At 42.9% G+C, this 15,352-nt stretch overlaps 2 protein-coding genes across 3 annotated transcripts in view; one reads left to right on the top strand and one right to left on the bottom strand.

The window, feature by feature from the left end:
• The window catches only part of NCBP1 (nuclear cap binding protein subunit 1), a 37,266-nt gene extending 35,258 nt beyond the window's left edge, over window positions 1-2,008 (bottom strand). Inside the window, exon 1 of the mRNA XM_040238584.1 lies at window positions 1,687-2,008. Within this exon, the coding sequence (XP_040094518.1) occupies window positions 1,687-1,720 (34 nt within the window). The 5' untranslated portion in view covers window positions 1,721-2,008. The remainder of the gene's footprint in view (window positions 1-1,686) is intronic.
• Window positions 2,009-2,058: 50 nt separating this feature from the next.
• Window positions 2,059-15,352, top strand: part of TSTD2 (thiosulfate sulfurtransferase like domain containing 2) — a 27,620-nt gene continuing 14,326 nt past the window's right edge. Inside the window, exons 1-4 of one of the 2 annotated variants that reach the window (XM_040238608.1) lie at window positions 2,059-2,202; window positions 7,560-7,771; window positions 12,240-12,553; window positions 15,170-15,287. In XM_040238608.1, coding sequence (XP_040094542.1) covers window positions 7,604-7,771; window positions 12,240-12,553; window positions 15,170-15,287 — 600 coding nt within the window. In that variant the 5' untranslated portion in view covers window positions 2,059-2,202; window positions 7,560-7,603. Of the gene's footprint in view, window positions 2,328-7,559; window positions 7,772-12,239; window positions 12,554-15,169; window positions 15,288-15,352 lie in introns of both variants that reach the window. The other variant, XM_040238599.1, reaches the window with a different exon arrangement.

Below are 15,352 nucleotides of genomic sequence, written 5' to 3'. Positions count from 1 at the left end.
GATGAAAGAGTAGAGAAAGCTTGAGAAGAACAAAGACAATGGGAAGAACTTTAAAAGACCCAAGTTCTCCAAATCCCAAGCATGACTTCCAGGAGATTAAGTTAACTAATCAGATACAAAGCACACGAAAACTATTTTCTGTGCCCTGTATGTATATTATGTTGTGTTTAATAAAAATCAAAGATACAGCATAGTAATACCTGTGTAATGTAACTCTTGACTTGCTTTTACTGGTATCTGGGCACTGCTAATGCTGTCTTCGTGTTAATTACACTAAAACTGTAGACCTCAGGTGTGAGGTGAGAAGGCTGGGGTAGAAGATCCTCCCAAGTCAAGCTCTAGGAGAAATCTGATACACTATTAAAACTAAGTGGGGGACATCCCTGGTGGTCCAGTGATTAAGACTGCGTGCTTCCTCTGCAGGGGGCACAGGTTCAATCCCTAACCCTAACTAAGACCCTTATACCACGGCCAAAAAAAGAGAAAGCAACAAAACCCAAACCAACAAACCAAACAAAAAACCTTAAATTAGTGGGATTCTGCTCCTACCCCTAAGTTACCCCAACATTCAAGGAGAGAAAAATGTCAGTGGAGAAAACTAATTCAATTTTTTTTGTTCTGTACTTTTTCTTAGAGTCACCATCTGCCAATGTTTATCAGCTCTTAAGCATTATCAGGTGATAAAATACACATCTTCATGAGCAATTAGTTACATGTGTTACCTGTCACAAAACCAAAAGGTCTGTATCATTATTTCTAAGTTACAGAATAAGGTTTAAAGAGGTAATATAACCCAGGCAAGATCACAAAGTAAACAGCAGGGTCTGGCTTTGAAAAGTCCTCTGATTCCAAAGTCTGGCCTCTTAACCACCAAACTATACTCTTCTCGAAGAACAATACCCTAAACTATTAGTAACAATAACTGTTAGGTTTTCTGTTTGTTGGATGTGTGTTCTTGACTGATTTTTGCAAGATAAACATCTTTTCTATTTTTAGCTAGCAAAATTATTCTTGGTTTTTATTACGATGGCAACTCCATGATCCCCATGAGCGCAACCATCCAAACGGTTGATCGAAATCTCTAGGAGCTCTCCAGTTAGTGTTCCGACACTCTTTATTACACGAGGGAAATATGCTTACAGTCAGCTCAAAATGTAACACAACAATCTACGTACATCTCTTTCTTAAGAGACCTCGTGGGTGTGGTAAGACACCGATTTCTTTCCCTATCGCTTGGAAGAAGGCAAGACGACGGATGACGGGTACAGGAGAAAGCTCAGATCGGGATTCAGCAGATCTCTCATCTTTTAAGAGTCCTTTTTAAGTGCAATTTGAGGGTCAAAACGAGACACTGGGTTGAATGGGTCCCTAAGAAGCGGAGGCACAGACACAGGTGTAATTCCCTGCTCGGCGATGCTAAGAGCCAAATTTTGAAGAGTTCCTAGGCACCGGGGTCCACCAGGCCTCCCCGTGGCCAACGACTGAGGAACTGGGACCGGGGAAAGCAGGGGCTTTCCCAAAGTTGCCCGGCCGCACTCCCGCCGTGCCACCCCTCTTCTCTAAGCGGCTCCCTGAACGCTCCCAGAGGAAGGGCTTCCCGTCCCTTCTCTCGAGACCCGAACACCAGGGAAGCCAAACCTCGGCCCACCTGAGCGCGGCCTCGGCGGCCAGGCTCAGGGCACTCACCATCGTTCTCGTCGCTGTGCCGCCGCCGCGACATGCCGCACGCTGGTGCTCCGCGGAGCTGAGACACCGGTCACGAAGCGCGGCAGGAACCGTCAGGCCGGCGGGAGGACAGCGGCGTTGCGCGCGGAGTGGCCGGCGCGCAGGCGCTGTCGGTCGCGGCGGCTCCCGGAAGCACAAGGCAGGATGGCTGGATGGCTCCGCGAGCTCGGATCCAGGAGAGCCGGCTCTGGAAGCTCACCAGGCCGGTGGCTTCTGCCCCGCACGCAGCGACCCTCTCTGGTTACCTCCGCCTCTTGGCTGCTCCCTTCGCCCGCCTTCGCTGCAAGCCCTTCCGGGGCCACGCGGAGAGCACCGCCTCTTCCGCCAGGCCGAACCCCGCAGGCCGCGAGCCACGCCCGGAGGCGGGTCGTCTAGGAGGGACCCTCTAGTCCTCACCTCCACTTTAGCCCCTCTCTCGGGTCCTCCGCGGGGTTTTCCCGGCGGCCCTTTCGCCAGCTGCCTAACTTCCGGAGCGAGATGCGGTACGGCGTTCCTTCCTAAATACAGGAGGGGGCTGGCAGTGCGAGGGCTGCGAGCGGTGGCAATTGCTAGGCGGAGACTGCTCGGTGAAGAGAGATCTGAGAAAGGATCAGGACGGGCGGGTACGTGCTCATCTTTCTCCCACTTCCCGGCCTTTGCCGGCTGGGGAAAGCTGGGCGGAGAGATTAGGCCAAGCCCGGTGCGCGGGGTGAGGCCGGGGTGCGAGGCGGCTCCAGCGACCCGGGGACAGAAGGACCCTCCGAAGCGTGAGCCAGCTACTCCAGGGTTACTCTCTGGCCCCCATCTGATCTCTCGCTCCTCCGACTTGTGGTTTAGGAAAGAACGAGTGATTGCTTTAGTAACGTTTTCAATACTTATCGTGTACCTCCATACGTGTATTTGAATATCCCTCGCTCTGACATCTCTGGTGAGCGCTACAGCTGCGTATCTAATTGCCTGGTCCTTAGCCATATGAAATTTTCACATCTCTGAAATGGAACTTTTGTTTCACTCTCCTGGCCTAATCTGTTCTTCATTCAGTTCAGTCGCTCAGTCGTGTCCGACTCTGCGATCCCATGAATCGCAGCACGTCAGGCCTCCCTGTCCATTACCAACTCCCGGAGTTTACTTAAACTCATGTCCATCCAGTCGGTGATGCCATCCAGCCATCTCATCCTCTGTCGTCCCCTTCTCCTCCTGCCCCCAATCTCTCCCAGCATCAGGGTCTTTCCAGTGAGTCAACTCTACGCATGAGGTGGCCCAAAGTATTGGAGTTTCAGCTTTAGCATCAGTCCTTCCAATGAACACCCAGGACTGATCTCCTTTAGGATGGACTGGTTGGATCTTCTTGCAGTCCAAGGGACTCTCAAGAGTCTTCTCCAACACCACGGTTCAAAAGCATCAGTTCTTCAGCGCTCAGCTTTCTTCACAGTCCAACTCTCACATCCATACATGACCACTGGAAAAACCATAGCCTTGACTAGGCGGACCTTTTTTGGCAAAGAAATGTCTCTGCTTTTGAATATGCTATCTAGGTTGGTCATAACTTTCCTTCCAAGGAGTATGCTGTTGTTCCTTGTCCAGTTCTAACTGTTTAAATTTCATGGCTACAATCACCATCTGCAGTGATTCTGGAGCCCCCAAAAATAAAGTCTGACACTGTTTCCACTGTTTCCCCATTTATTTCCCATGAAGTGATGGGACCAGATGCCATGATCTTCGTTTTCTGAATGTTGAGCTTTAAGCCAGCTTTTTCACTCTCCTCTGTCACTTTCATCAAGAGGCTTTTTAGTTCCTCTTCACTTTCTGCCATAAGGGTGGTGGCATCTGCGTATCTGAGGTTATCGATATTACTCCCGGCAATCTTGATTCCAGCTTGTGCTTCTTCCAGCCCAGCGTTTCTCATGATGTACTCTGCATATAAGTTAAATAAGCAGGGTGACAATATACAGCCTTGACATACTCCTTTTCCTATTTGGAACCAGTCTGTTGTTCCATGTCCAGTTCTAACTGTTGCTTCCTGACCTGCATATAGGTTTCTCAAGAGGCAGGTCAGGTAGGCTGGTATTCCCATCTCTTTCAGAATTTTCCACAGTTTATTGTGATCCACACAGTCAAAGGCTTTGGCATAGTCAATAAAGCAGAAATAGATGTTTTTCTGGAACTCTCTTGCTTTTTCCATGATCAAGAGGATGTTGGCAATTTGATCTCTGGTTCCTCTGCCTTTTCTAAAACCAGCTTGAATATCTGGAAGTTCACAGTTCACGTACTGCTGAAGCCTGGCTTGGAGAATTTTGAGCGTTAGTTTACTAGTGTGTGAGATGAGTGCAATTGTGCGGTAGTTTGAGCATTCTTTGGCATTGCCTTTCTTTGGGATTGGAATGAAAACTGACCATTTCCAGTCCTATGGCCACTGCTGAGTTTTCCAAATTTGCTGGCATATTGAGTGCAGCACTTTCACAGCATCATCTTTCAGGATTTGAAAGAGCTCAACTGGAATTCCATCACCTCCACTAGCTTTGTTCATAGTGATGCTTTCTAAGGCCCACTTGACTTCACATTCCAGGATGTCTGGCTCTAGGTGAGTGATCACACCATCATGATTATCTGGGTTGTGAAGCTCTTTTTTATACAGTTCTTCCATGTATTCTTGCCACTTCTTCTTAATATCTTCTGCTTCTGTTACTATATCATTTCTGTCCTTTATCGAGCCCATCTTTGCATGAAATGTTCCCTTGGTATCTCTAATTTTCTTAAAGAGATCTCTAGTCTTTCCCATTCTGTTGTTTTCCTCTATTTCTTTGCATTGATCGCTGAAGAAGGCTTTCTTATCTCTCCTTGCTATTCTTTGGAACTCTGCATTCAAATGGGAATATCTTTCCTTTTCTCCTTTGCTTTTCGCTTCTCTTCTTTTCACAGCTATTTGTAAGGCCTCCCCAGACAGCCATTTTGCTTTTTTGCATTTCTTTTCCATGGGGATGGTCTTGATACCTGTTTCCTGTACAATGTCACAAACCTCCGTCGATAGTTCATCAGGCACTCTGTCTATCAGATCTAGTCCCTTAAATCTATTTCTCACTTCCACTGAATAATCATAAAGGATTTAATTTAAGTCATACCTGAATGTTCTTCCTTCAGTCTTACCCATTTCAGTAAATAGCACCATCCATTCTACTGCTTAATCCAAAAACATGGATAGGAGTCATTCTTAGGTCCTTTTCCTTCACTTCCTAAAGAACAATCTACCGGTTCCCGGCTCTACCTTCAGAACAGATCGGAATCAGATCACGTTACTCCTTTGTTTACAGCTCTCCAATGACTTTCTATTGTAAACTCCATAACATCTTCTACAGGGTTTTACTCTCATCACTGTATTCCAACCACTCTGACTTCCTGCACCTGCAGTAAGTCAAGCTGTTTACCACCTGAAGAATTTATACTATTTCCTTTGCCTAAAGAATCTGCTCCTAAATCTGCATGGATGGCTCCTTGTCTCAGTTCAAACATCAGGCCCTTAGTGAAGTCTTCCCTGGCCACCCAATCACACTTACTTCATTCGACAAATATATTATATATGTCGTGTGCCAGGCAGTTTTCTGGATGCAGAGGTGAACAAAAGAAAACTGCTTTCTTAGTGATGATGACTCATTCAGGAATGAGCAAACAATGCAATCAGGTAGTGAGTAAAAGTGGGAGAAGATGAGATTAGGGAGGTGGTAGATGGGGCTTTGTAAAGACCTTGGACCTTATCCTGGTACATTTAGAAGCTTTTGGAGGGCGATCTGACTTATTTTTTAATCGTTTCCTCTGAGACTTCCTTGTTGATCCAATGGTTAAGAATCCACCTGCCATTGAGGGGACACGGGTTCCATCACTGGTCCGGGAAGATCTCATATGCCGTGTGGGGCAACTAAATCCTGCTTAAGTTTATTGAGCTCTGAGATCTAGAGCCCGGCAAGCCACAGCTACTGAAGCCTGGGGGCTTAGAGCCTATGCTCCACAATAAGAGAAGCCACCACAAGGAGAAGCCCCTGCACCCCAGCTAGAGAAAGTCTGCGTGCAGCAACAAAGACCTAGCACAGCTAAAAGTAAAATAAATAAAAAAATTTTTAAGTGTATACACCCATGGTGGATTCATGTCAATGTATGGCAAAACCAGTACAGTATTGTAAAGTAAAATAAAGTAAAAATAAAATTTAAAAAAAAAATTTTTTTTAAGTTACCTCTGTGGCTTCTACAGGAACAGGGAAGTCGGGCAACTGTGGTAATTCAGTCAAATGATGGCTTGAAGGAGGCTGGTAGTGAAGGTGGTGCATTGTGGTCTGATGTGATTGTATTTCAAAAGCAGAGTTGATAAGCTTTTCAGTCATCTGAAAAAATAAGGAAATGAGAATACCAAAGTTTTTAAGTAACGGGAAGAATCGAATTGTTGTTTACTGAGGTAAGGAAGACTGAGGAGGAGCAAGAATTTGGTTTTAACAGTTGCATTTGAACAGCTTCCTAGCCCTCACCACAGTCCTGCAGGGTAGATACTGTCATCCCCATTTTATGCTTTTGGGAACTCGAACCCAGAGTTCACTTACTTGCACCCAGCTGCACCACAGTCCAAAGCCCATACTTTCCCTAGTCTTTCTTGTTATTCTTCACACTTATCACTTGTAACATTTGCTTTACAAAAGAATGCATCATGTTGGTGTACTGTGTTCCTTTTGACAAGATTTGGCCTTGGTAGCAGTTTGTATATTTCTTTTGGCTCATTTCTTTGAGCTTCCCTGGTAGCCCAGCTGGTAAAGAATCCACCTGCAATGCAGGAGACCTGGGTTCCATTCCCAGGTTGGGAAGATCCCTTGAAGAAGGGAATGGCTACCCACTCCAGTATTCTGGCCTGGAGAATTCCATGGACTGTATGGTCCATGGGGTCGCAAAGAGTCAGACATGACTGAGTGATACAAAGTGTAAGTTTGACTCATTAAAATGAGGCTCTCTAGATAGTTATCTCTTCTAAGGAAGGGAATTTGACCAGCTCAAAAATTAGGGGACAAAGAGAAAAGTATTTATAATTAAAGGTACTGCTGCTGCTAAGTCACTTCAGTCGTGTCTGACTCTATGTGACCCCATAGACGGCAGCCCACCAGGCTCCGCCGTCCCTAGGATTCTCTAGGCAAGAACACTGGAGTGGGTTGCCATTTCCTTCTCCGGTGCATGAAAGTGAAAAGTGAAAGTGAAGTCGCTCAGTCATGTCTGACTCTTCACCACCCCATGGACTGTAGCCTACCAGGCTCCTCTGTCCATGGGATTTTCCAGGCAAGAGTACTGGAGTGGGTTGCCATTGCCTTCTCTGAATTAAAGGTACTAACACACAGCTTGGTTGATTTTGGTTGCACCTGGTACTTTTTTTTTTTGGTGTGTTTTCCCCTAAATGTTGACATGGCTTACCCTCTAATTCAGGTTTCTGCTGAAATGCTTCTGCCTCAGAAAGACCTGGACTACCCTCTGAGTTCTGAAGAGTCCTTCCATCACTCTTGTCTCCTTACCTTGCTTATTTGTCTTCATAGCCCTTTCTACCATCTGACTTTTTTTAAAAAAAGCAGTTTAATTCGTTTACCTCTTCTCTCTCCCCACTGGAAAGTAAGCTCTAAGAAAGAAGAGACCTTCTCTGTTTCTTTCACTACTTCATCTTCAGGGCTTAGAACAGTGCAGGGCATAGAGTTGGTGCTAAATAAATATTTCTTAGATGAACAAGTAAATGAATGGATAGCTTGGGCTACTGGGCCATGCTCATTTGGATGACTGATTTACTTTAAGTAGTAATCAAAGACTTGGATGTTGTTGTTTTTCCCTTGCTTACTTCCTAGGTGATAGCAGAAAGGAACCTACCCCACAGCCGGAGCCAAACCAGATGCCTTCTTCCACTTCACCAGACCAAGGAGATGATGACCTGGAGGCCTGTGTTTTAAGGTTTTCAGACCTGGATTTGAAAGACACAAGTCTTATCAATCCCAGTAGCAGTCTCAAAGCAGAGTTAGATGTCAGTACAAAGAAGAAATACTCATTTGCAAAGAAAAAGGTAAAATTACTGTTGATGTTTCAGGATCATGTAGGTACAGTTAATGCAGATATGTCCAGAAGTAACTCATCAAGGTTGTCCTCCAGGGAGTGGAGCGCTGGTGAGACACCAGGCTGCTGCCACACTCACGGTAAGTTCTAGTCAGGTCTGGTCACATTTGTCACTTGTGACATTTGCTTTACAAAAGAAAGACTGCATCATGTTGGGTACTGTGTCCAGTGATTAACCAGTTCTTAGTTAATCTTAGTTCAGTGCCAAGCAAAGGAGGATCATAGGAAGGTATGGCTCGGAAACACCTAATTTACGGTGGAGTACTTGACAGATTTCTAGATAGATGGGCTTGATTCCTTTTCCCACTTGGGGTTATGGGAAGAGTCCCAGGAGCCTCAGTCATAGGAGAACAGACAGGTGTCAGGGCAGCTGCTGTCTCAGAACCCCGGTCCGGCCCAGCTGGCGGGGCTTGGTTGGCGGGGAGAAGGAACAGAGTGGCTTGGAATGCTGCAGGCCACCGATAATTGGCTTACAGTTGTGGTAGATGGATGCTGTTCCTCTGGGCCACTGATGCTTTTCTCAGAGATCATTGACTAAACCCTTCTCCTAATGAAGCTCAAAGGAAAATGACTTGACTGAAGAAATACAGTTGAGACTTAGTTTTCTTACCTCCCAGCTTTTGTTCCTCTTGCAAAATTATCTCACATTGGCTCCACGTCAATGAAGAATAGATGTCTCTTCTTATAACTTCTATACTCCACCCTTCTGCCTGCATCCCACATAGATTTCCTTGAAAATGAAACCCAAAGAATACAGACGTTTTGTTGTTGTTGTTATTTTGCAATAATTTCAAACCTAGAAAAAAGCTGCCAGAATTCTACGGACAGTCCCCTTTGCCCAGCAGCTCCATTCATGTTTCATCAGTCATCTCGAATGGCTTTTATAGATCCACTCTGAGGTCTACATGTTTAGTTGTTATGTCTCAAAAGTCTTCAATCTGGACCACTTTTTCTTTTTTTTTTATTTTATTTTTTATTTATTTAAAAAATTTTTTAATTTATATAATTTATTTTTTTTACTTCACAATTCTGTATTGGTTTTGGCATACATTGACATGAATCCACCACAGGTGTACATGCGTTCCCAAACATGAACCCCCCTCTCACCCCCCTCCCCACAACATCTCTCTGGGTGATCCCCGTGTACCAGCCCCATGACCGTGACTTTTTAGAAGGTGATAGTAATGTGTAGGACATCTCTCATGATTTTTCACTCATTTCTTTGTGATTAGATTCAAGTTATGGTTTTTGTTAACAAGACTGCCCCACAAGAGACACTGTGTTCATCCGGCTGCATTCTGTCAGGCAGTCACAGTGCCAATTTGTCCTGTTACTGGCGATGTTAACCTTGGGTACCCAATTAAGGAAGTGCCTTGTCAGATTTCTTTGCTTTAAAGTTATTCTTTTTTCCCTTTTAGTTATCAATATTTGAGGGAAAATAGTTTGAGACTATGTAAATAGCCTATTTCACAATGAACTTTCATCTACTAGTTTTAGATCCATTGGTGTTTCTTTGCTTCAGTTGACTATTACTGTGATGATTTCTAAATGGTGACTTTCTAATTGCTTCATTCCTTCTATATTTCTTACTTGGCAGTCTTCTGTAAGGAAGAGCTTTCTTTGCTCCCAATTTATTTGTATCAGTGTGTACTCAAGAATGCCATTTTATTCAGTGGGCAATAATCCATTATCATCATTTTTTATTTTGATTCTCAGATCATCTCAGATTTGGCTGGGATTCCGGCTAGTATCTATGTCTTTTTGACTTGCCCCCATCATTCTTTGAAAATTTCCTTACTTTCTGATTTAACAAGATGTTTCAGGGTCATATTGTTTTTTCTCTGTCTCATCCCTGGAGTCAGACATTTCTTCAAGGAACACTAGTGGAAAACCAAAACCAAGGGGCTAGATAAACTCATATCTACTAAGGTGCTGCTTCTCTCAGGACATCTGGTGGACAGAGCTAAGAATAGATGGTGGATAGAGCTAAGAATCTATCTAGATGAAAAACACATACATTTCTATATATCATACTTTTATATTTACTTTCATATCAGTATAAACCAGATGAGTTCATACTCACGGAACCTTCAGTTCCGTTCCCATATCACCAGGTTTATTTTCTCCCCTTATGTTTATAACTTCCCTATATGATGAAGTTTGATGGCAAACCTAGCTCTCTTTAGTCCCAGTATGTATACTTAATTGCTTATTCCCCTGTACGCAGTCAGTCTCCTCACTCTGCCAAGCTGCTTCCTCCATCAGGGCCTGCCTTCCCTACACAGGCCTCACCCGCTCTTAGCTACCTTCCTAGCTCTGGCCTACCTCTCTCTCCTGAGCAGACCCCACATGGGCCCTGACTGCTGCTGGATCCTCAATGCCTTGTTCAAAAGGCCCTAAAAGACCATTGGCAGGCCACAGTCACCCTGGGCCTCCCACCTCACTCAGGCCTGCCTGAGGACTTTTGATGAAGGAAGAAGGGAGGAAAGAAGAAAAAAAAATCAGATTATATACTGCATTTTTTTAAGGATCATGACTTCTTGAGGCCTCAATGATGCTAATGAGGCCTTGGATGCAATACCTTACATTTATATATAAACTAATAGTCATGGTAATTATTGATGTACAGTAATTGCCAACTGAAATAATTGTGTAGTGCTCAGGCTGTTCCTTGTAAAAAGTATTCTCCTTCTTTCCTTCTAAGTGTTTCCTTCTTAGTACCCTCAATTAGAAAATAAGGTTTGAAGTTCTAAGTATAATACAAAGAAGCACTCAAGTTGACATACTGCTCTTTTTTTTTTTTTGGCCTATGCAGAATGATCAACTGCACGAGAGGCTAAAAAGTGCCCTTCAGTGTAATTTCAGACTACCCCATCCTGCTTCAGTCTGGGACAATCCAGATATGGTTGTGTACAGACTGAGGAAGATCTAAAAATGATGCTCCGTAGTTATAATTATTATTCTTCAGAGTGCCCAATTTTGGATGCTTTACAGTAGTCTTCAGATACATTGAGAAAATTGTTTAAATATTACACTAATATAAATTGTTATTTATATATTTCAAACAACTTTATATATATAAGTACTATGTGTGTATGTGTATATGTATATATGTGAAAATATGAATACCTTTCTAGAAACCAAGAGGGAAAATATCTTGAAAGACTGATAATCACAGATGCCATAAACTACCATAATGTATAAACTTCAATTTTGACATCAAAAAACACCATAAACAAAGTTGAAAAACAAATGACAAGCAGAGAAACAAATTTGAATAACTATGATCAATAAAAGGTCACTAAAACTACTTACAAATCAATAAGATAAATGCCACAGTAGAAAAATAGGCAACAGGTATGAATAGGCAAATTAGAACATAGAATCATTATGAAAAACTATTCAACCTTACTGCTAATCAAAGATTGGAAAATAAAAACAGGGTATTTGGTTTTTATTTGGGTCAAAATGGAAAATACTGACTACAAAAAATTTAATACTGATAAAATGCTGTGAATAAAATGGAATCCTCATGCATTGCTGCTGAATGTATAAATTGGTAATGATTTTTCAGGTAGTCATTACTTAATCACAGTTTAAAATGTATGCTTCTTCACCTCCAAAATTTTCTTCTAAATATTTATTCTAAGTAGATGGTTAAAGAAGTATACAAAGATTTATGCTGACATGCTCCTTCACCATTGCTTATAATTGCAAATACTGGAAACCAAAAAAGCTCATTCATTTAGAATTAGTTAAAAGAATTATGGTACATTTATAATTTTCTCTTCTGTTTAATTTTTTTAACAATTTGCCTAAATCCTCTTTATAATAATAATAAAGTTATCTTCCAAAAACCAAATCAATACATTTGGTACATTTCTTTCCATGCTTTTCAATATACTTAAAAAAAAATTATTTATTTGGCTGCACTCTGTCTTAGTTGGGACATGCTGGATTTTCATTGTGGCTTGTGGCTCTAGAGCACACAGGCTCAGTGGGCTCAGTTGTCCCATGGCCTGTGGGACCTTAGTACCTAGACCAAGGATCAGACCAGGGTTCCCTACACTGGAAGGCGGATTCTCAACCACTGGATCACCAGGAAGTCCCTCAATGTACTTTTTTATGTAATTGAGATTACATGATAGAAGGAAATTTTTTTCAATTTTTTCCATTTAACATTATACCATAAATATTTTCCCATGTAGTTTGAAACTAGCTGCTTAATATTCCATAGTAAGTATATTCCATAATTTCTTTGACCATTTCCTTTTTGGAGGAAGTTCAGTCTCAGGAAGTTCTGCAGAATTGTAGGACCTAAAGCTAGAAACCCCTATCGAAAAAATTTCACTGAGACTTTCATTCTAACCTAAAACCTAAGGTTATTTACTAGTGACATATTTGAAATGTAATTGCAGGCATTTGCCCTTTTCGTTAAAACTAAAGAAGTTCCAGCACCTCCTTGTGAATGTAAAGAAAAATGGTGGAAATGCTGTCAGCAACTATTTACAGACCCAACCAGCATCCACAGACATGTGGCAACACAACATGCTGATGAGATTTGCCATGAGACTGCTTCTGTTTTAAAGCAGCTGGCTGTGACATCAAGCACCTCCAAGAGTCTTGAGTCTGCAGACAAAAGGAACCCTTTCAAAGAGGACCTTACCCATAACCATGAAGTGTCTACTTGGCTCCCTGATATAAGCTGCTTTAACCCTGATGAGCTGATAAGGTAAGAATTTCATTTCGTACCTTCTGTTTCATTGAAAAATGTTTTCCCAGTTGGAATGAGATACCACCCATCCACTAAAATGGCAGATCCTTAAGGCACAGAATTTCTCTACTGCCTAAGCTAGGCCGATAAATGTGTTCTGTGTGTCATAGAAGACCACAGCCTATGCAGTAGCATATACCCATGCAGCCGGCAGTGCACTCTAGGTATCTTGGAAGCCATCCTATGTCTACTTCTCTTGGGAGAGGTAAAGAACAGAAAATGTTATTTCCAAAGAGAAGTCGGAAGGCCCAGAGATGTTCATGATTCCTCTACCCTGAAGTGTCAGCTTAGAAAGGGGTTTTTAATTACCAGATGTGGTTTTCTGAGCTGAATATGTTTTAGAAAGTAAATTAACTTTTAGAACTAAGGCATAGGGTTAGAAGTTTAGATCTGCCTTTGAAAACCTCACCGCATCATAATATTATGTTAATTGTAGAGGACAGATTTCTGACTTTAAGGAATTCCTAAACTATTCAGTGAATAGAAAATGCCCACATTTGATACACTTTTGTCACTGGTCTTAATACCAGTTCCTTTTGCTTATCAGAAAGAAGAGAAAGAAAGAGAACTGAACTTGGAGTTAGACTTGAGCTAGTCACTAAATTCTTCATACCTTTACATCCTTACCTCTAAAACTGGAAATAATGCCTGCTGTGCCTACCTCACAGAATTGCTCTAAGAATTATATAAAATGATGATGGTAAGAGCTCACGTGAACTGTAAAGTGCTATGGTGGTCTCTTCATTTCTATATGGACCTGCTTTTTAGAAAAACAACAAAAAAGGATACACAAAACATTTAGCAGATGGAATAAGACAAGCTATGCAATTATCACTTAACATTGTGTGGCTCAGACGATAATTTGTTATAGGAATTTAGCCAGAGGAAAACAGATACACTAATAGACAAGCAGGTGTTAGAGGAGACTGGGCCCTGAAATAAGAGGGCATTGATGAGAGAGTCATGACCAACTCTCATGATGAGAGTTATGACCAACCTAGATAGCATATTCAAAAGCAGAGACATTACTTTGCCAACTAAGGTCCGTCTAGTCAAGGCTATGGTTTTTCCTGTGGTCATGTATGGATGTGAGAGTTGGACTGTGAAGAAGGCTGAGTGCCGAAGAATTAATGCTTTTGAACTGTGGTGTTGCAGAAGACTCTTGAGAGTCCCTTGGACTGTAAGGAGATCCAACCAGTCCATTCTGAAGGAGATCAACCCTGGGATTTCTTTGGAAGGAATGATGCTAAAGCTGAAGCTCCAGTACTTTGGACACCTCATGCGAAGAGTTGACTCATTGGAAAAGACTCTGATGCTGAGAGGGATTGGGGGCAGGAGGAGAAGGGGATGACCCAGGATGAGATGGCTGGATGGCATCACGGACTCGATGGACATGAGTCTGAGTGAGCTCCAGGAGATGGTGATGGACAGGGAGGCCTGGCGTGCTGCCATTCATGGGGTCGCAAAGAGTCGGACGTGACTGAGCGACTGAACTGAACTGAACTGACGAGAGAGTCAAGAGTTCAGAGCTGGATGGGACCTGAATTACCATCTATGACCTCATTCTCTAAAATATCTCTACAGCACTAGCTCTGCAGGGTGCTCTCAGGTATTGAAAAGAGGTGCTAAAGACAATTAAATTGGGGAGACATTAGGTTAAAATGTTTTTTACAGAGCTTCCCAGAGCCTTCAATATATGAGGGGCTTTCACTGTGACTTTCAAAGAGGGAGATACTGTCTGCAGGATTTCTCAGACAGGTGATTTCATGGGACAGCTTCAGAGCACACTTTGAGAAAGCAGTTTATGTCACTCCTCTGGTTTTACAGTTGAGGAAATCAAGGCTCAGGGATAAGACACCCACCCAGGGCCCATGAGTGAGTGAGTGAGTGAGTGAAGTCGCTCAGTCGTGTCCGACTCTTTGCGACCCCATGGACTGTAGCCCACCAGGCTCCTCCGTCCTTGGAATTCTCCAAGCAAGAGTACTGGAGTGGGTTGCCATTTCCTTCTCCATGACTAGTTAGTTAAAGTCAGCACCGTGCAGTGGGAAGAGTATGGATTCTAGTGTCAGAAGACTAGTGTTCCAGTCCTGACTGTCACTTTGCATCTATTTCATGCAGGATGAACTGGGCTCAGTTCAGTGAGCTATAAAATGGTGATGATAATAACCTGTCTCATGGGTAAGAGGATTACATGAAAAAATGAAAGTGAAACCATTTTGTACAGAGAGATTCAAAACAGATACTGCCTTTTCTTAGAGGTTAAGCCAGAATGGACTCAAATTTAAAAAGGAGTTATTAATACCAGTTTCGTGGATATGATGATTAAATAAGGAAATCAAAGTAAGCTCACTTTTTAGAAAGGAAGGAGTTTGGTGCAGGTATTGTCTTGTTTAGAGCAAATACAGACCAGAGTTGCTTCTCAATCCAGGAAAAGAATGATAGTTAGGAGCCAGGGCAGGCATGAGTCACTCCATTAGGCCTTCCCTCTTGACTCTGCCTGAGTCTGCTTTATGAATTGTAGCCTCTTCGTGCCAGTGACTCATTTGCTCTTTCCCCATGGTTTTCTTTTTATAGTGGCCCAGGTAATGAAGGGGAGGTGCTACTTTATTACTGCTACTGTGACCTGAAGGATCCTGACTGGGTCTGTGCCTGGCAAACAGCTCTGTGTCAGCACCTGCACCTCACGGGCAAGGTAACACTTTCTCCCTTATCACTTATCCTTCACAGGGCTTATCTTGCCTCCACCTTGGTTTGCTT

Source organism: Oryx dammah, unplaced genomic scaffold (assembly GCF_014754425.2).
Source record: "Oryx dammah isolate SB20612 unplaced genomic scaffold, SCBI_Odam_1.1 HiC_scaffold_1, whole genome shotgun sequence".
Classification (NCBI taxonomy): Eukaryota; Metazoa; Chordata; class Mammalia; order Artiodactyla; family Bovidae; genus Oryx; species Oryx dammah.
This window is presented reverse-complemented; position numbering and strand designations above follow the sequence as displayed.